The 20,310-nt window shown below is 52.4% G+C and overlaps 7 protein-coding genes across 7 annotated transcripts; 3 read left to right on the top strand and 4 right to left on the bottom strand.

Annotated features, from left to right (window-relative positions):
• Positions 1–435: 435 nt before the first annotated feature.
• ACET3X_009997 (uncharacterized protein) lies at positions 436–1,497 on the bottom strand. The gene is made up of 2 exons (XM_069456173.1): positions 1,125–1,497; positions 436–1,069 (listed from the first exon to the last, which is right to left on the bottom strand). Exons 1-2 carry the CDS (start codon positions 1,310–1,312, stop codon positions 469–471), a joined length of 789 nt encoding a protein of 262 aa, XP_069302830.1. The 5' UTR covers positions 1,313–1,497; the 3' UTR covers positions 436–468.
• A 418-nt stretch (positions 1,498–1,915) lies between these two features.
• On the top strand, positions 1,916–3,502 carry ACET3X_009996 (uncharacterized protein; the record flags this gene model as incomplete). The annotated part of the gene is made up of 1 exon (XM_069456172.1): positions 1,916–3,502. The coding sequence occupies one exon, from the start codon at positions 1,916–1,918 to the stop codon at positions 3,500–3,502; it is 1,587 nt and encodes a 528-aa protein (XP_069302829.1).
• Positions 3,503–6,268: 2,766 nt separating this feature from the next.
• On the top strand, positions 6,269–7,264 carry ACET3X_009995 (uncharacterized protein; the record flags this gene model as incomplete). Its single annotated transcript, XM_069456171.1, has 2 exons — positions 6,269–6,935; positions 6,987–7,264. The coding sequence occupies 2 exons, from the start codon at positions 6,269–6,271 to the stop codon at positions 7,262–7,264; spliced, it is 945 nt and encodes a 314-aa protein (XP_069302828.1).
• A 1,389-nt stretch (positions 7,265–8,653) lies between these two features.
• Positions 8,654–9,151, bottom strand: ACET3X_009994 (uncharacterized protein; the record flags this gene model as incomplete). The annotated part of the gene is made up of 3 exons (XM_069456170.1): positions 8,654–8,751; positions 8,802–9,050; positions 9,103–9,151. The coding sequence occupies 3 exons, from the start codon at positions 9,149–9,151 to the stop codon at positions 8,654–8,656; spliced, it is 396 nt and encodes a 131-aa protein (XP_069302827.1).
• Positions 9,152–9,816: 665 nt separating this feature from the next.
• ACET3X_009993 (uncharacterized protein) lies at positions 9,817–10,334 on the bottom strand (the record flags this gene model as incomplete). The annotated part of the gene is made up of 2 exons (XM_069456169.1): positions 9,817–10,220; positions 10,274–10,334. The coding sequence occupies 2 exons, from the start codon at positions 10,332–10,334 to the stop codon at positions 9,817–9,819; spliced, it is 465 nt and encodes a 154-aa protein (XP_069302826.1).
• A 1,865-nt stretch (positions 10,335–12,199) lies between these two features.
• On the bottom strand, positions 12,200–14,598 carry ACET3X_009992 (uncharacterized protein). Its single transcript, XM_069456168.1, has 2 exons — positions 14,073–14,598; positions 12,200–14,021 (listed from the first exon to the last, which is right to left on the bottom strand). Exons 1-2 carry the CDS (start codon positions 14,370–14,372, stop codon positions 12,246–12,248), a joined length of 2,076 nt encoding a protein of 691 aa, XP_069302825.1. The 5' UTR covers positions 14,373–14,598; the 3' UTR covers positions 12,200–12,245.
• A 158-nt stretch (positions 14,599–14,756) lies between these two features.
• Positions 14,757–16,777, top strand: ACET3X_009991 (uncharacterized protein). Its single transcript, XM_069456167.1, has 2 exons — positions 14,757–14,796; positions 14,850–16,777. Exon 2 carries the CDS (start codon positions 14,941–14,943, stop codon positions 16,582–16,584), a length of 1,644 nt encoding a protein of 547 aa, XP_069302824.1. The 5' UTR covers positions 14,757–14,796; positions 14,850–14,940; the 3' UTR covers positions 16,585–16,777.
• Positions 16,778–20,310: the final 3,533 nt, after the last annotated feature.

Genomic DNA, 20,310 nt, shown 5'->3' with positions numbered 1-20,310 from the left:
AGGCCGAGTCAGACCTAGGCCTCTGGTTCACAACACCAGATGACCAAAGTCCTAGCGGGGTTTCTTCACCTTGCATATACACAGACAGCGATACCCTTCGAGTTCAAAACATTTATCGTCTTGTTCGTTTCTTTTGTTGCATCATGCGTGGCGTTTGGGCGTCGGTGGCTGCATATCGCCTAGCCGGTGTGCGTAGATGTTTGGGGACTCTGGGAACGAGGGGGGAGAAGCATATAATATTGTAGCTTTGTGTTGGCGAAAATAGGTGTGGTGTAGTAAGGGGATAGTGGACGTAGCCAACAAAGTAGGCGGCGCGTGTTGTGAGTAATAGTAGAATGCAAGCTAGATTTGCCGCACACAATGAACGGTACCGTCTGAATAACGTAGGCTACGTTCAGATCAAAAAAAAGTCTATTCCTTCCTTTCCCAATAAACGCCGCCCCCAGCAGTCTAAATTACATATAATCCCTACTTCGTAATAACAATCAACAACACCAATATAACAATCAACACCACAATAACCGTCAAACTCCAATTCTCCCTCGCCTTTCTCGAGAACCGATCCAACCGGCCCCTCGCACGCACAAACTGCGCCGCATGTCTATCAACACCTTCCTCCACATCATCCAGCAGCAACACTTGTCCGTCTAGCTCGTCGCCGATCTGCATTGACAGCTCGCGCTGCCGGCTGATACTCGCGCCGAGCTCGTCGAGTTGAGAATCTTGGTCGCGGATTACGCGGTCGTGGTAGGCGTGGATTTGTTGGTTGTCGAGGTGTGAGAGGTCTGGGTCTTGGGAGGAGGGGTCGTCGCGGTAGGGGAAGAGGGAGGCGCGGTTGGGGTCTTCGTCGTCGGCGTCGGTGAAGCGGACGGATTTGGGGTTTGGGCGGGTGGTAGTACTAGGCTTTTTTGTTTGGGCGGCGGTGAAGTCGCGGGAGAGTGAGGGGTCGTTGGGGGAGGTTAGGGTTGGGGAGGTGGGAGACGTGGTGGAGGTAGTGGCCGCGGGTGTGAATTGCGCCGTGAGTTCTGCGAGTTGGGTGCGGAGGCGGGGGAGCTGTGAGGTTATTGCGCTGGAACGTGATGTTAGTTCTAATTTTCTTATAGTATAACAAGATTTCAGCCTACTCGTCTGGTGTGTCTTGAACTTGCGACTCGAGCGACTCAATGCCGGAGCGCAGTTGGTCTAGCGAGCGTGAGATCTGGCCATCTTGACTGTTGGACGGGAGGTTGAGGGACAATGCACGTTGGCGCTCGAGGAGCGAGAGCTTGATGTGGTCGGCGAGGAGGAACAGCTGGGGGGGATTGGTTGCCATGGTGGCTTGGGGTGGTAAAGGGCGGATTCAGGGCGGAGGTGTAGTACGGGGACGGAATGCGGCAAGCAGGGCAGGCGCGGAGAGCGAGTGAGGCAGGCACGAGTGGATCAAGTATGCGCAGAACGAAAATTAGACGCGATTAATCACAATGCGAAGACGGACACACGGGATAAGCTCGCGCTTGGTGGAGAGATGGCAAGGCTGCTGCACTGGGGAGCGGACCGCTGACGACAGACCAGCCAGCCCTGGCGGTCCACATGCCGTCGTGGCTGGGCTGGGGTAACGTCTCTCATGCATGCACGACTGCACGGCCATGCTCGCTCCTGCGCAACCACACACAAAAGCCCGCATGCTCCCTTGCCGCTGCTGGAATATGCCCACGCCTGCCCGCGCTATATAATCTTTGCTTCTGGCGCTCTGCAGCCACCGAATGACTGTCAGGGCGACCATCCTCCAACCAACCAACCAACCACCCCGCCAGACTCACTTGGATCGCCGCTCAACGAGGAGACCCGAGACAGCCCTCTCACCGCCAACTGCTGGCCGCCCACAAGAAGCTCGCTGCCCCGACCAAAGTGAATCAACTCAACCCCCTCCGCACCCATGTCGTCTCCAAGTCCCATCCCGCCGCCCAACGACCGCCGCTCGTCACGCTCCTCGAGCAACGCCGCAGCGGCAGCCTGGCCCGACGAGCACGACGACAGGATGATGATCGGAGGCCCTCCCAGCAGCCCCTCGCCCCTCGCCGTCCGCGTGTCCAACTCGCCCTCCACGGCGCGGCGTAACAGCCGCATCGTCAAAGTGCCCCCCGAGTTCGCCAGCCTCGAATACGTCTCGGCGCCCGACAGCAACCTCGTCTGCCTCATCTGCCATGCGCCGTTCGATAAGCCCGTCCAGCTGTCCTGCGAGCACTACTTCTGCCGCGAGTGTCTGGACCACGCGTGGGCGCCGCAGCCCAGCGGCCGGCGGACGTGTCCTACGTGTCGCCATGCCGTGGAGACGGACCACGACATTCGCCCTGTGCCCAAGATCATCGAGACGATGCTGGACGAGCTGGTGGTCAAGTGCCCCAACACAAACGCAGGCTGCACCTGGGTCGACCAGCGCGTCAACGTCCACGACCACGTCATGCTGTACTGCGAGCACACGCCGGTAGAATGCTCTGCCGCCGACTGTCGCTTGCAGATATCACAAAAGGATTTCCACAAGGGCTGCTTGCACTACACCGTCAGTTGCGACGACTGCCACGCTTCGCTGCTGAAGAAGGATCTCGAGGAGCACCAGCGCAGCCTATGCGATAATCGCGTCACCGCCTGCTCGTTGTGTGAAGCTGAAGTCCTCCGCGTCGACCTCAAACCACACATCAACAACGACTGCCCCAAACACACTATATCCTGCCAAGGCACAATCGTAGGCTGCAAGTTCACCGCCGAGCGCATCGACGTGCTGGCCCACGAAAGCAGCTGCGCAATGGCAACCATGGCGCCCCACTTCCGCGAGCAACAAGCCCGCCTCGAGCGCACCGAAGCAAAACTAGAGCCCTTGACACGCCGAGTCGGCATCCTAGAAGACGGCCTCACAAATATCACGAATTACTTGTACCCCGCCAACGGCAACGACGCGAGTTTCCCCGTCACGGATCCTCTGGACCCCAACGATGCGCAAGCCCCCACGCCAGACTTTCGCCTCCCACCAGCTTCGTTTCCGCCAACACCTGCTGGAGGAGGCAGCAACGGCGAGAACAGTAATACAGCATTACCTCCTGCTCCGCCGTTCGACTCGCAGATCCACCATTTACTCACGCTGCACGACAGCCTCCGCGAGGAAGTAGGACGCATTGCGAACGCGCTGACGGATCTCGATGGCCGCACGAATATGATGATTATCAATGAGAGTCAGCGCTCAAAAGACGAAATGTTGCACGTTAATGCTGCCATTAGCAACATGCGCATGCATTTGCAGTGGGTGGTGAGCGCGACGCTGCAGCAGAGGAGTAGCAGTAGCAGTGGTGCGGCGGGTAGTGGGTCGAGGACGCCGGGAGGTAGTGCGGCGGGTGCGAGTGCGAGGAGTGCTGGGAATGGGGGAAGAGTGGATGGGGGTGGTGGTGGTGCGAGGCCGGGGATGGGGGTTGTGGGGTTGACGGGGTTTAGGAGGTTGAGCGATAGTAATAGGCAGGATACTAAGCTTTAGGAAGGGGGTGTGATGATGACGATGATGGTCGCGGGCGAGCATCCATGATTGATATGGCTTATGAAAAGTGTGGGGTTTGGGCGTTTCTGGGCATGGAGGGTTGTCGGGATTTGTCTTTGGAGAAAGAGAGACTGGACATTTTTCTTTCTCTGGGAAGCGGAGTTGAAGTTGGTATGGGGTTAGGTTGATATACCCCTTCCTTTTGTATCTGCGTGCTGAGGCATGGGAGAGATTTTATATTTGAAGCGTTCACTACCAGGACAAGATAGAAGATAGTAGATATAAAAAAATACAAACATATTATATAACTCGAGATAGACACCTATCCGACATGTACGCTTGCAAGAATTCGACACACGTGCAGACGCGTTACAGTTCTGAGGATCACGGTGACGTAATGCATATGTTTATCGAAGAACCTTGTAGCTTCAAAATAATCCTAGCAACACAACTCGTGTTTCTTCAATTGCGTTTTGTACAAGGGATCTGTGTGTCGTTTTTGCTCAAATGTCTGGTAATACGAGTTCAGATATTCTAATTGTGAGTTTCTGGTTTTCTACTCATTCAACCACTTGGGTGGCGGGCTTGCTCGCACATTGGGCATGGCTATGAGCACGTGCACATGTATCTGTCCGAGGCAGAATAGAGAGCGAGAAAGAGCAAGGAAACAACTCCGGAAAAATGAAAGAGATATCGGGAAGGAGAACAGAAGGGAGTAGTGTTAACACGAACAAAAGGCCGGTGCAATAGCAGCCTTCACAGTAGACCTCCTCGTCTACCCCCTCGACACGATAAAAACACGCATCCAAAGTCCGCAATATGCGAAACTCTACACAGACACCCGGACCGGCAAAGTCGACCCCAAATTATTCCGCGGCGTGTACCAAGGTATTGGGAGTGTGATTATCGCTACGTTGCCTAGCTGTAAGCCACCCTTTACCTCACTCATCCCTATCCAACACCATACTTAACAACAACGCGCCATATAGCAGGAGCTTTCTTCACCACCTACGAACGCACAAAATCCCTCCTCACAACCCTCAACACCAACCCCAGCAACCAACCCATTCTTCCGATACCGTTCGTCCACGCCACAGCCTCCAGCCTCGCAGAACTAGTCTCCTGTGCCATCCTCACCCCCGCCGAAGTCATAAAACAAAACGCACAAATGGTCTCTTCCCCCTCTTCTTCTTCCACATCCACCAACGCCACCCTCGCCACCCTCCACAAATTCCGATCTAACCCGCTCGCCCTCTGGCGCGGCTACACGGCACTAGCCGGCCGCAATCTTCCTTTTACAGCAATGCAGTTCCCGTTGTTTGAACGGCTCAAGGAAGGGATAAAGGCGTATAGGGATAGGCAAGGGTTGACGCGGGGTGGGATCGTGGAAATGGGATGTGTGACGGCGCTGAGTGCGGGGACGGCGGGGGCGCTGAGTGCGGTGCTGACGACGCCGGTGGATGTGGTGAAGACGAGGGTTATGTTGGCGGCGGGGGATGGTGCTGAGTCTGGGGGAGATGCACGGGGTGGTGGGGGGAAGGGGAAAAGTGGTTTAGTAGATGCGCTTGGGAATGAGTCGGGAGATAAGGTGGAGAAGCTGAAGGGCTCTGTGCAAGCAAGGAAGAGTGCTTGGGCTGTGGGCAAGGAGATTGTGGAAGAGAAGGGGTGGAGGGGGTTGTGGAGGGGTGGTGCGTTGAGGGGTGTGTGGACGTTTGTTGGGGCCGGGTTGTATTTGGGCGCGTATGAGAGTGGGAGGGTGTGGTTGGCGGGGCGGAGGGGGGAGAAGGTGGATGAGGATGAGCTGTTTTGAGGGTGTGGAGAGGAGAAAGAGGGATGTTTTGGGGTGGGAGATTTGTGGTGCATGGAGAGACATTATACAACTTTGATCACCCTACGCGTCGGTCTTCGGGAGCCTTTGAGCCATGGAAGTTTCTGTACTTCCTCTGCCTCATTTCAAGATATCCTACAAACGTCCGCTGATACTCGAAGGTTGTCCTACACTGCTCCTTGCCAACACTGTCCAAAGCCAAGTGGTCGTCTAAACCAAGGGCAGTACCCCGACAATGGTCGTCCAACTAATGGAAAAGCCGCTGTTCTCAGTCTCTCATCACGGTAGCTTAAATGACCACCGTTGATCTTGACTTGGACTGTAGCCATGTTGATAGAAAGGAACACTAATGCGGCAAGTGCTTGTGTTAACGACGCGCTTCTTCACACCACCACACTACAACCAATCTCAATGATTTGATCGGCAACAGATTAAGCACGAACCGGAAAAACTTGTACTTGCTCATCTTGTCGAATTGATTAATGTCCAATTTACAACAAGCCCGAAACACGAAAAGGACGTACCCCATGTTTCAGATTCGGCTAGTCAGTCTGTCTGCCGACGGCCATCTAACAAATCGGACTATCCAATTATGCAGTGCGACTGTACCCTGGTATCGACCTGGTGCCTGAATAGGCGCGTTTCAATCACTTTGCGTCATTTGGAACTGTTCTCACGCCAGTTTGCCAGTTCTGATTGGCGGAACCCACCATGTGTTGTGTGTGTGAGGGGTAGGCCCTGTTCGTGGACTAAATCGTTCCGCAGACGAGCTAGGCCTTGACATTGACAAGCTTCGCCAATGTTGCTTGAATCACGTCTTCGACCTGATCTGCCAAGCGATATACTGAGCTTCTGTAAAATGTTTAAAAAGACGAGGACCCTGAGGGCAACGAAGAGATACCCATCTTCGTACACACATCCTCACTTCCACTGGCACAATGAAGACGCCAATCTTTGCCAGTGTTGCACTTCTCGTTTCCGTTGCTGCCGCTCAGCTAGGCTCTCCTGTTGGCTACGCGTCTCAGAACGGCGGCACCACGGGTGGAAAAGGTGGTACGACCACGACTGTCGCGTCCTTGGCTGAATTCACTGCGGCCGTCGGCAAGAAAACAGATACGACGGCCAAGGTCATTTACATCAAGGGTGCCATCACTGGGCCCGCAAAAGTCAACATCGGCTCCAACAAGTCTATCCTCGGCACGGATTCCAGCGCCTCGCTCACAAACGTGGGTCTGTACGTCGACAAGGCCGAGAACGTTGTCATCCAGAATCTGAAAATCTCTAAAGTTCTGGCGGAGAATGGCGATGCGATTGGTATCCAGGCATCGACCAATGTCTGGGTGGACCATGTTGATGTATCTTCTGATGTTGATCACGACAAGGATTACTATGATGGCCTCATCGACGTTTCGCATGCTTCAGACTGGGTTACCATCTCTAACAGCTATATCCACGACCACTACAAGGCATCTTTGGTCGGCCATTCTGACAACAACGGCGCTCAAGATACAGGACATCTCCACGTAACCTATGCGAACAACTACTGGAACAACATCAGTTCGCGCACTCCATCTATCCGTTTCGGAACTGCCCACATATTCAACAGTACGTCGTTTTCCCTCCCATAGTATTTCGCTCTGCTTAACCAAAAACCAGGCTACTACAACGGCGTCTTCACCAACGGCATCAACACGCGTCAGGGCGCCCAGATCCTAGTTGAAAGCACCGTGTTCGAGAACACTGCCGAAGACATTGGCTGGTACGATGGGAAAGTGACGGGATACGCTGTTGTCAATGATGTGAGTCTTGGTGAGGGAACGAATACTGCACCGAATGGTACTTTGACCTCGGTTCCGTATACGTATACGAAGCTGGGGAGTGGGAATGTAAAGGCGGCGGTGGTGGCCAATGCGGGGAACAAGTTGAAGTTCTAGGTGGACTTGTGGGAGACGTGAGATGAGCGGCGTGTTGTTGACGGGGAGAAATTGTTTCGAGTGTGTGATAGAGAACGGTTTGTACAGAAGATATTGTGTCATGGCACGTTGTTCTCATTTCATCTGAGTAGGAGCTATGTCCCTTTTGAAACCCTGTATCCGCCGCCTGCACCCATATTGCTTCTTCTCGATCTATCTTCTGTACTACCACCCAATCAGCCAATTCCATCCGGAGAGATTCAGCTCGTCGCCAGGTGCTCCAAGTCCGGAAGATCGGCTTCGACAGCGTGAAACGCGATCTGGAACTCAAATATAAAGCTCGTTCGTCTCATCCTATTCATCTGTATTCAAACACCCGACGTCAGTGCCGTACACTGGGATTCTTTGAAGAGTATGTATAGAGTCTTACCGAAGTGGTCAGCCAGCATCAAGCGCGACCTGTGCAGAAGAAACACCAGACTCTTTACAACGGAGCTCGTGATCGCGTCACTGAACAAAAGCCTAGAAGGAGCTTTGATTGATGGATTGGTGAGGACAACGCGAGCTGAGTAACCCAATTCTTCTGTCTTTAGCATCCTCATGACAACAACATGAAGGACACACGCCACAGAGATCTCTTCAGCCAGCGAACAGAACACAGAAGTTCGCTGATACCGTTAGCTTTGAGCGTTAGATATACCAACCTGATAGGCATGTACGTGCTCAAGATCTACTCTCTCATCTCGTTCTCCCACATAACGATTTTGGACTTCGGCATGGCGGAGATGCTTTCTGCTGATATCGGAACGTTTCTGATGAGATCCTAAAATCTTGTACGAGTGAGGCAGAGGGGTTGCAGCTGCTTGCGTGACAAGCTTTTTCAAGGGCTGAAAGCGCGACTCACCTTCACCTCGCGTTTTTACCTATCTTGGATTAGTCGACACGATACTTGCAAACAAAACAATCGCTGCGTGTCTTACTGGTGGAACTTTGTAGTATGGTTCAGCGCATTATATAAGAGGAAGTATGCGCATACAACGACAAAAGACTCATGTCAACATTCCGGACTGCCGTCCTGACTAGCTCACTCATCATTCGAGGTTCATAGGGCACATGCGAGTTACGTGGTAACCGGTCTGTTTTCTATATTTTTTACTGTCTTCGCGCAACATCTCCAGGTTACACGTAAAAAGAAGATGAAGAAGCAATATTTGGAGGCTTTGGATAAATACCCTTTGTACAAAACAAGATGTAACGCCCCACCTTCACTCTTACTTCGCTGCAACCAGTTCATCATCTAACTTTACATGAATAGTACGAACCGTTCTGATGACTTGATCTATCTCTCGGCAGATGAGAAGCTTAATCTTGTGCCATCAAGCCCATCAGGGATCACTTGCCAGTTCTGTGCTAGTCCTCCCCATCTCCCTCTTCCATATTCCCCTCCTCCATCTCCTCATCAACCTCCTCGTTCTCTTCCTCGTCCTCTTGCTCGCTCTCTTCTTTATCTGCGTCCAGTTAGCTTTTAGTTTCTCTATGTTATGTTACTCCTACATACCGATAGCACCGAGAGTTTCAGTACGCAAGAAGGTGATGAGATCTTCGTAGGTTTGCAGTATACTTTTGAACACTTGGGAACGCAGTACTCCAACGCACTTGCCGGATACGACCTCGTCTGATGAGACTGGTTGTGTGTTGGGGTAAACGACGACGTGAGAGACAAAACGGTGGCGCTTTGGGGAACTACTAACGACATCGAAAACAGAGCCAGCTGGGTGTTCGGAACCGTATACGACGCGAGCATGAGCTATTGGAGGCGTCAGTACTATGAGCATGGAAACGATCGTGTTCTAGCTTACAGATAATGCTGGATTTGAGGAACTCCTCGACTTGGTACGAATAAGACATATTGTCTATTTCCGTGTGGGAACTTTGAGTCGGCTTTAGGTGTAGCAGGGAAAAAGTGGACGGCTGATTGAAAGAATCGAAACCTGTTCAAATACTTGTGGGATACTACGCGACTTTTTGACGTCACCTTTACCTTCAGTCCGACTTGATTCCACATAATCGCGGGTAAATATAACATCGCTCTCTTTGACAGAAGACTAGTAACAGGTACTGTGGCCGTTTGCAAAACAATTCTGCTTGCTCCCCTTGCATTGTTTCTCTGTGTCTCATATAACAACAAAGTCGATGCACTGCTGGGTTCTCGACGTCGTCATAGCTGCACCCACATTCTATCACGTAATTAAGGCAAAGGGTAGAAGAATGTGATCTCACAGATGGTATCTGCTTTAACAATCTTCTCGTACTGGACTGGGGCCTGTGAGTCAGAAATAATAGCTTTGTTTGCTGCTTCATGGAGTGCCACCTCGGCTTTCCAGGACTTTTTCTTTCATTTTCTCCTCTCAGAGAACGGTCTAATACTCAGACATGTTCATGGTGGCAGTAGTACTTGGTATCGAATTATTTGCTCGCCAGTTTATATGCGAAGTTGCTACACCTATTTCATTCTCGCTTCTCTCAAGCGCTTCTCAGTAGCCTCCAGTATCTGTTGGAGGTGACAGGAACATTCAAAACTGAGAGTATTTGCCGAAATCGCCCGTTCTGGCGGAGCTAGAATGATCTCCCACCATAGCACGTGTCTCTCGGTTGACTTCTTTTGCAAGTTTTTCTGTGTCGAAGAACATGGCATCAGCACCGTACAGCAGGATACTCATGAGTAATATGTATCGAGACTTACCCATGCGAGAAACCAGGTCCTTGCGCAGAACCTTCAGCAGTTTCTCCAAGCTGATACTCACAGCGCAGCTTTCCTCGGAAGGAAGAAGAACTTTGCACTCGGTGGTTCTCTGGGGGTCGACCATGATGACATAGCTTATGTAATTCGTAAAGAAATCACGCCGGACCTCAGTGCTGATAATGTCGAGGGTAGAAGTCGGGGCGAGCTTGTCGGCAAACGCAATACGGGCGTGGGCTGCTCGAGTTAGCACTGAACGTTGGACATGTCAAAAGCTGCAAATCACATACACAAGATTTGTTCTTTCATCTTCTCCTCCCAAATAATGGTCTCGTACTTGGACATGGCCATGGTGGTAGTAGTGCTTGATATTGCTGTCGAGTATTGTGTGTTCAATGGAATCGTGATAGCTGGAGTAGAAGAGTTAAAGTTGCTGCGCGAAAAATCTCTTGTTTACCCAAGCACCTCGCCAAACGCTTTGTTGGACTCACCTTCACTTTGTGTCATTCAGTCTCACACCCGACCTCGAACCCTTTCTCAGCGGCAGCGAAAATGTCTTCTATCTATGGGCCTTCCTTCCACGACAAGCTGGCTCGGGACCAGTACGAAGAGCTGTTGAAAGCTAGAGTGCTCAGTAGGTTTGGTCCAGTCCGCGATCCCACTAAATGCCTAACATCTTTGGTAGGCGAGGCAAAGGCAGCCTACAGTGAATACGATTTCGATGTCGTCATCACCTGGGCAGCTTCGACAAAGATGAGAACGGAGAGCTTAATGACATGACAATTGCCTCGCTCATCGTCTACCCCGACGCCCGCGACAATACACCCAACCTCTATCCCTCGTGGAAACCTCTATTAGAGTCGGAAGCGCATAAAGAGTCCGACATAGAGGGCGCATACCAGTCCTTGATTGATGCTCTGCGCATCATGATGACTTCACACATGAGTGAGTGGAAGTTACATGGTCAGAAGCGTTCTACACACTGACGAATCTCAGAGCACGCAAACAAACAGTCTTTGCAGCATGCGCAGGAAGTGGATTACGAGTAGCGAGGCTATCCTGATCGTTGCTACAAAATTCCATGTCGACTACTGGGACCCACATATGGCTATCTGTTGAGATTAATGCCTAGCCTGATAGCCGGGCGTTTCTTTTCAAGCAGTCGAAGGATAATGATCGTAGATCAGAAACGGACAAGACAGTGGATTCAATAAACCACTTTCGCAACCAGCCTACATGACGTCGCAAGCACTCTCACACTACTGTATGCCGTGATGTTATTGTTCTTGTCTCGCTTGAAGTTCCTGTTTCTTGACTCATATATGAATCATAAATGGTTTTGTCGCTTGATCTGACTCATCGCCCTCCATGACAGGTGATGGGTCATTCGGACCCGTGAAATTTCCCTGTTTCAACACGTACCAAGGATCTTCTTGCTTATCGCGGTAGTCAGCGAAAGCCGCCATATCTACACCTCTCTCCTGCCTCCAATCTTGGTCATCTTGTCAGCGCACCAATCCCTTGATCATGATTACGAATGCCGAGGTTTCCATCGCACCTACTCTTCGATGTCTCTTGTTCGTTTATCACCTGTCAACCTGGTAGCCAGTTTCTGAGCCTGACACGACTGATATGGAACAAACTGGATACTCCTGGATGACATCTGCTTTGAGACTTGTTTCTTACTGCGCCAGGACTTGCTGATTAGTGATGAAAGTCATGTTTTTTACTCCCGGATCGACTGTGGGAGGGGGATTTCTGCGTAGGAACTCTTTTCCAGATACCTGTTGGTCGACAAAGGAGATCCAAGCTCACTCCTTCCACTTCAAGCTCGACAATTGTTGTCTGCTGTTCCCGCGTTAGTCTCTTCCCGCCTCAAGCATGATCTTCAACCTCTCTCAGATGTCCTCAGCCCCTCTCTATACTCATCCAGACGCTCCACCACTCTGACCCCATTCCTTGTCTCTTCCCCATCACCCATTTTCCAAGCCGGCAAACCAATCTGCTCCACTACAAAACCAGCAGCCAAATTTCCATACACAAACGTCCCAGACTGCGTGATAAAAATTCTTCTCTAATTACCAACATCAGAGTGTCTCGAGCGAACCAGAAACATGCACGCTCGTCTCACTTTAATATCTAGCTAGCATGAACACAGCAAGATAGATCATCAGATGCAAAGAGCAGATGTAAACCGATCGATTGTATGGCGCAGACCCTCACACCATTGCATAACCATCCTATAAACGATGCTAATCCGTCTCACTCCCCTTCCCCACCCGCACCCTCTCCCGCCTCTTGCGCCTGCGCTTGCGCCGCCTGCTGCGCCTGCGCCATCTTCCACCTCTGCGCATTCGCCAACAACTTGGACAACTTCGCCGCACTCTCATCATCAGCCGGGAACACATAATCGACATACTCCTCAAAACTATCATCATCCAACTTCCTCCTCTTCTTAACTTTCCTCGGCATCTGTCCCTCAATCTTCTTCTTGTCCTCCTCTGTCCCATGTACATCCTCAAACGCTTTCCACGCAGCGAGCAGCGCGACTCTATCCTCTTTGAGCTCGCGGTCCTTGAGTCGGGCGTGTGCGCGGTCGAAGACGGTGCGCGCACGGGATTTGGCCGCGTCGCTGATTGTCTCGTTATCGTCGTCTTCTTGAGCTGCTGTAGTTTCGTCTGGGACGCCAAGCTCGAATTGTGCGTAGGAAAGCCAGACCTTGACGTGATCCGTCTTGGCCAACAGCCTCTCGTACAACGCGCGTGTACGTTCGTATTCACCCTCTCCTTCTTCAAAGTCAATGTAAGCTTTCCATAACACTTCCGGCATATCCATGTCCGGTTGCTCGACCGCGATTTCAAAGATGCTGCGCGCGCGATCCAGATCATCGAGGCCGCGCTCTAGATTCGCAAAATTGATCCAGGTATGGCAGTTTGACCCATTCCATTCAATGTACTTTGTGTACAACTGGCGACAGCGATTAAACTCAAAGAGTTTCATTTCCAGCTCAATGTAGCCCTTGAACAACTTGTCCTTTGGACACATGCCCAAGCTCTGACCGAGCAGTTTGCGCGCAGCAGTCAGTTCGCCCTGTCGGACCAGGAAGTGGGCGAATGCTAGCCACACTTTGCCGAATGTGAAGCGTTTGTGGGGCAAGAGGCGTATGCACTCTTGGTAGATTTGACGTGTGCGTTCGATATCGCGAGATTCTGTTTCTTCCCAGACGGCGTAGAAAAGCCAGAGATATATGTACCGTCGCCAATGGCGCTTTTCTTGCGTTGGGGGGATTTGCGCAATGGCTCTTTCGTAGACGTCTCGCACGCGGTCGGTGTTACCAGACGTCTCTTCTAGCCGGGCGAAATCGATCCAGCTGTCGTAGTTCTTTGGGTTCTCCTTGATCTGCTCCTCGTAGTGCACTCGCCGTTTGGACAGAATGACATCTTCGATACCATCTCGGTCTCCGTACTGCTTCTCGAACGTCGTAAAGGCCTTGTGCAGATTAACTGATTTCGACCTTGGCATGCGATCAAGGGCGAATTTGTAAATGGCTCGGGCACGCTCCAGCTCTTTCAGTCTAGCCTCAAACTTTGCGTATGCCATGAAGAGCTTCTCGTCCATGAACTCGTCCCCGAGTGTCGTAACAGCGGTGCCATAGACATCGCGCACGAGGTCGCTGGTGCCGTGCTCCTCCTCAAACTTGGCCCATTTGATCCAGTTCTTGGGTTCGGGGTGTACGACTGTGAAGCGCTCGAAGATGGCGCGGCATCGCTCGAATTCGCCGTGGCGCTTCTCGAGCTTGATGTATGAGCTCCATGCTGCCTCCTCGGGCTCCCATTGCATCCAGCGCTCGAAGACGGAGCGGGCACCGTCAATGTTGCCAAGCGTCTCCTCCATGTAGACATACTTGTACCACAGCTTGTCGACTCGTGGGAGGATGGTGACGGCGCGATCGAGAAGGTTGCGGGCGTGCTGGACGTTGCGATGCTTCATCTCGCTCTCAATGTACCTCAGCCATAGCGGGACTGACGTGGAGTCTACCTAGTGGGAGTCAGTATTGCCTCGTATATAGTCTGTATAAGGAATACATACGTCCAGAGCTCTTTCGAAGATAGACCGAGCGCGCCTAAACTCCTTCTGCTCGAGTTCCCAGGAAGCATAGCGCATCCAGTTGTTCATGTTGATGCGATTCCGCCGTACATAGTCCTCGAACTCCTTCCTCTTGCGCCCCTGGAACTCATGCAGCTCCTCGATGTCCGCGAACCTCTGCGTTGGCGCCTTGAGCTTCTCATCTTGACGGTCGACGGCTTCGCGAAGCAGCTGTTCGGCGGAGATCTGGATAGGCGCTGCGGCCTTGTTCTTGACCCGCGGGGGTCCTCGTGTTGCCTCCATGTTCGGATTGGGATGCGATATTCAGCGGCGTGATGTGGGACGTAGAGGTTTGCGCGCGATGGCGGAAGACGGCGAGGCGCACGTCAGTCGTGGACGTGAAGGCACTCGCGCCGCGGCAGTGTCGTGGTAGAGCTCAAACTTTGGCGCTGATCCAGAAACTAGCAGACACGTGACGGCAGATGCCTGCGCGGTTCATCCACAATACGATAGCTAGGCGACAGCAATTCCCATATATAGCAAGTCGTTCAGCGATGCGACAAGATTATTCTGCCAGGTGAGAACGCGCCCTGGTTAGCGCAGCTCTACCCGCTGCACGCCAAGCAATTCGCACTTTCACGTCACTGCTCGTCGCAACTTCTTCCCCACGACACGCCATTTACCTGCGCGCCTTTTGCACTCGACCGGCGGCCAAGCTAGGCACCAGGTACGTATAATACTGCGCCATCACGAATCCCACACTCAACCCAAATCTACTAGGAGGGTAACCTCTGGCCGCCGTCGCGACTCTGCTATTTCCTAGCGGCGACTTTCTTTGTACCGGATCCCATAGGCCATACCACACACCACCATGGCGACCCTCGAACAAGAGCTTCTGGCCGACTTCGCCGACAGCGGCGATGAAGATGTCCACGACCTTGAAAACGACTTTGCCGAGGGCTCGGGCGACGATGAAATGGTAGACGAAGAGGCGCAGTACCGGGAGAAGAAGGACAAGGAGGACAAGGGCCCAGCCGACATCCGCTCCGCCCAGCAGCTCAAGGCCAACCTCGACCCCGTGTTGAAGCGCATCGAAGAGACACAGGACCAGATGGACTTGGTCGAGGGCGAGTCGTTTGAGGAGTCGCCAGAGTACCAGCTCCTGACCGAGGCCAACGAGTTCTCTACCCAGATCGACGGCGAAACCGCCACTGTCCACAAGTTCATCCGCGACCACTACTCGGCCTTCTTCCCCCACTTGGAGGATCTCATCAAGAACCCCGTTGTCTACGCCAAAGCATGTCTAGTCATTGGCGGTGGACCCCTCTCAGACATCAAAGACATAAGCCCCAAGCTGCGGCAAATCGAGGGCATGGAGCCGGCCCAGGTCATGATTGTCGAGATTGAAGCAACACGCGTCCAAGGGAGGCTGCTCAGCCAAACCGAGCTCGACCTGGTATCAAGCGCCTGCCATCTCCTCCTCGACCTGCACGCCGCCAAGTCCAAGATCCTAGCCTTCGTCGAGTCGCGCACCGAACTCTTTGCACCGAACCTGACTGCTCTGATTGGAAGTTTGACCGCCGCCCATCTCATCTCCTACTCCGGCGGTATCGCCAACCTAGCCAAAACCCCCGCCTGCAACATCGCCCCTCTCGGCTCCACCAAAGTCTCCGGCGCCACCGTCGGTCTATCAAACATGGGTCTCCGGCACGAAGGCTACCTGTACCACAGCGACATCATCCAGAACCAACGCCCAGATCTCCGCAAACAAGCTCTCCGCATCGTCTCCGCAAAAGTCATCCTCGCCGCGCGCGTAGACGCACACTCCAACTCGCACACAGCCGACATCGGCATGGACCTGCGCAAAGAATGCGAGCGCCGTCTCGACAAGCTCGTCGAAATGCCAGCCAACCAAAAAGCAGGCGGCCGCGCGCTTCCCGTCCCAGACGAGAAACCATCACGTAAACGTGGTGGAAGACGTGCGCGAAAGGCGAAAGAAGCAACGGCCATGACTGAGATTCGTAAAGCGCAGAACAGAATGACGTTTGGGAAAGAGGAGAAGGAGGTGGGTTATGGTGATTCGGTGAAAGGCATGGGCATGATTGGCGCTACGGATACAGGGCGTCTGCGCGCGCAGCAAATCGATCCAAAGACGCGTGCGAAGCTTAGCAAGAAGAATGCAGGCTGGGGCACAGATACGACGCTCGGTGCTGCGTCGTCGCTCAAAGGGTTTGGTGGTAGTGGTACGGCGACGAGTCTGCGGGCGCAGGGGTTGAGGACTGGAGGTGTGGGGCTAGGTGGTGGGAGTGGAACGGGTTCGATTGCGTTTACGCCTGTGCAGGGTCTTGAGCTCGTGGATCCGAGGGCCAAGGAGGAGGCGGCGAGGAAGAGGAAGGCGGATGAGGATAGGTGGTTTAAGGGAGGCAGCTTTACGCAGCTTAATGGGGGAAAGACGGATGCGGGAGGGTTCAAAGTCCCGGCGTTGCCGAATAAGAAGGCGAAGATGGATTCTTAGGGTGGTGGCTGGTGTGGAGGTTTGCATGGCTGGGCGTTCTTTGTTATTTATGGTGGGTTCTGCGCATTAGGCGGCGTTTTGTTAAGGGGGATATGGGATACCTGAATTTGGTGGTATGTGGTGGTTTTGGGATCGTGTATTGTAGGTGTGAGGATAGTTTGTGAAAGCTTTTACATTGCTTCATACATACTGGCTTTTGTGTTTGGATATTTGCAAAGCCTGAGGGCCTGTTCTTTGGTGATGGTCTTTATGGGCGACGAATGTTGAAATCACATGTTGCTTGTTAACGAATGAGTAGGCGGGCTCTTTGATCTTTTGAGACTGTTTTGGAACGTCGAAGTTGTGTCTTTGTGTGAGTCGAGACGGAGAAGTAGATGGCGGACGACGGAATAGTGACTAACATCCAGAACATCCTTTAGTCTACTCCTTGACGTCAGTACACCACGCTCCCATTTTAACTTCAAATCGACAACTACAGCCATAAGAGAAAGCGCAATTACACATTACTAGCACTTATACCGTATTATCTACATGAACGTTTGCCGCGAAACACATCTGATATATACATCATGCCCTATCCTCTATACCGCAACGTTCTACAATTGCCGCGTCCATGCCTCTTTTCCTTCCTCCTTCTTCACATACACTTCAGTCCCAATATTATGGTCTAAACCACACCTCTACATATTCCAATCCTTATACAACTCTTGCTGGTGCTTCGCCATATGAACCCCAATCGCCCATGGCCCGCTAACGGCCACATTAGCATCGCAAATATCGCAGTACCAGTCCTGTTGTCCCGACGGGCGTGAGGACGCCCATGGAAGAAAAGGCGGAGAGAAAGGTCCACCAGTATAGTATTCTGGGTATACCGGTGGTATCGAGATAGGACAAGACGAGGAGGCCAAGGCATCGGAGAAGATTCGCATATCCTCATCGATTTCTTCGTCATCGTATTGTATGCCATCCCGTTGCATATTCGTCTCGACGTTTTGTACGTGCGCGTCGGATGTGAGGTGGTGGTGCCATGTGGTGCCGGAGGCTTTGTAGTCGCAGTCGTCGCAGTAGTGTTCTGGTTCCTCGTGCTCTTCTTGTAGTTCTTTCGTTTTGTCTTGTACTACCACGTGCGCCTTTTGGATTAGCTCCATGACCGGGGAGCAGGGAGAGGAGGGGGATGGAGAAGAAGAAGGAGAAGGGGAAGAGACCTCTTCTCCTCCCGTCAAGAGACCGTATTCTTCCATCTCACTCCCATTTTCCGTGGTATCCTCATCCTCCGTGGTATCCTCCTCATCCATCATACCCTCCTCCCCATCCTCCGTACTCCCCACCCTCAGTCTCTCAAACCGAATCGCATTAAACACATGCCCCGGACTCACCACATGCCTCGCCCACCTCACCCCCGGATACATCTCACACGCCCCACACCAGCTCTCCCTCTGCTCCATCCCCCGCTCACCACCCTCCTCTCTCTCACTCGGCGGCGTCAGCAACACACTACGCTCGTTATCATACATGTTATTCGCCACATTACTCGCATGCACCGACCCTTTTATATGCCGACTCCAATTCTGTGCTGCATAAAAATGTTTGCACGCTTCACAATAGTGACCCGGTTTCTCGGCTGGTGTATTGTCTACTTCTTTTTTCGCTCCCGGGCCGTATCGTAGGCGTCGAGATACGTTCCTGGCGTGGACTTGGCGGCGCAGGTGCCGTTTGTAGGTGTCGTGCGTGCCGGTTCGGAAGTCACAGGCGGGGCAGTAAAAGCCGCTGGGGGCTTTGTGAGTGACTTGTGCTGCGGAAACTTCTTCTTCGGTGTATGTCGGGCGTAGATGTTTGTAGGTGGCAACGTTGTTTTTGTGGTATGTGTTGGTCTGCTTGTGGTTGTGGTAGGCGTCGAGATGGGTAAAGGAGGTGTTGCAGGGCTTGCAGAGCCATGATGTCTCTTCCGCGAGGATGTCGGAGCTAGGTGTGGAGGTTGGAGGGGAGTAGGGGGTTGAGATGGGCGGAGTGGTAACTGGGGTGTTGATGGCTTCTGTGTGCAGTGGAGCTGGATCGCTTGCTTCAGCACATGCATCTTCCAGCAACACTGTCTCAATCATGCTGTTGTCCGGGGCGTCTTCTATGACAAGCTGTGGCGCCCACAGAGGGGTGACCGAAGCTCCCAGACTGTCAAATACCGCAGCAGCCTGGCTTGGATCCAGATGTTTGGCGATACGTGCGGCGCGACGAGCTGTCCGACGGTTCGCTCTCCGAATCATCGCCTTGAGTCTGCGTACCTCGGACTTGAGGTGCCGGGTATTTCTGATCGGCCTATCATCATCAGAACTGTCTTCTGATTCGCTACTGGGGCTGAGATCCAGATCATCTACGTCTATTTTGAAGACATCTCGTTTGCTGGCGCGGGTTTCGGTTGACGCTGTGGGCTTCGCGAGAAGTGTGTTGAGCGCAGAGGAAGACTGTGCGGGAATGCAATTTGTTACTTGGGGATATCCTTGTAGAAGTGAAGTAAGCATACTGGAAAGCAACTCCAAAGCGGTCTCTCTTTGCTGCTCAAGTGTCGCGTTCATGTTGAAAGAAGGAAGACACTGCGATAAGCTTTGAACCTCGGGGTGAAGATTGTCGAAAAAGCTGTAGGCAGAGCTGGAGGAATAGAGTTAATGTTGAAGGAGATGGAAAAGAAATGGTGGCGTGTATTCATAAAGATGTGGTGAGCTGCGTTCCATGGTAGCTAAGTGGTAGCCTGGAGTTGGAACATAGTACCATACGTTACAACTTTGGTTCAGTCTCGTTGCAAGACCCACTCAGGTTTTTTTCTAGGAACTGAGCCATGACATTGAACAGATTATTAGGAGCATGTTGGAAACGTGTATCCAAAAGCTACACTATATTCAACGCGACTTAGATCACTTACTGCAATTGATGGTTACCTAGTCAAATGTGCCGCTGCCTTCGTTTTGTCCAGTCGCAATACTAGCCAGGCAGACCAGATTCGATGTACCACGGGAATGCTTGATGCCTAAATATCTATTATTCGCGATGAACATCCACGTTTCCGATGATCCTAGAGGTTGCAAGGGCGAGTTGAAGTTACCATAGCAGCCGATAAACACAATGTGACTCTCTGCACACGTTGCTTGGTTCGCGACAGACGAGGCGCTACAGACAAAGCCATGTCTCTGCATGTCTACAGGCACCTGCCAAGTCGAGGATCCGCAGATAGGTTGCAAAAAGAGTTGACAACGACGGCGAAGAGATGCGATTCATGGACTCCTTGTAAGACTGTCAGTGTAACGTGTTCTTCCGTGTACAAAGTTGAAAGTGTCGTATAGTGTTCAAGACGTCGTGTCCGTGGCTTATAACGCTCGAACAAGAGTCTGTGCTGATGCTCAGCCATGCGCACGAGTTCTGGGACACTTGAGGGAGTCCGTTCGCGAACAGCCGTAGTGCAAACCTAAAGGACACGAACTCATCCAGGGTCTCCGGACCATGTTCGTCGAAAGACCTTCACGAATCTACTATTGTGTCCTGCATGTATTCATGCCCGCTCTAGATGTAATCATACTGCGAAATCGCATCTGTGCTCCTGCGTCATAAAAACTATTACACGCTGATTGTCGCAGAATGCAGCATGTTAACCAGCGACGTCGGTCCACAGCCATCTTATCTCTAACCGAGAGCGGGGCGACTCGCTGGCTTGCCTCGCCTGTGTCGCTCGGTTGGCGTACA

Source organism: Alternaria dauci, chromosome 10, assembly GCF_042100115.1.
Source record: "Alternaria dauci strain A2016 chromosome 10, whole genome shotgun sequence".
NCBI classification, from domain to species: domain Eukaryota; kingdom Fungi; phylum Ascomycota; class Dothideomycetes; order Pleosporales; family Pleosporaceae; genus Alternaria; species Alternaria dauci.
The sequence above is the reverse complement of the archived record's forward strand: the minus strand, read 5'-3'. Positions and strand labels throughout refer to the sequence as shown.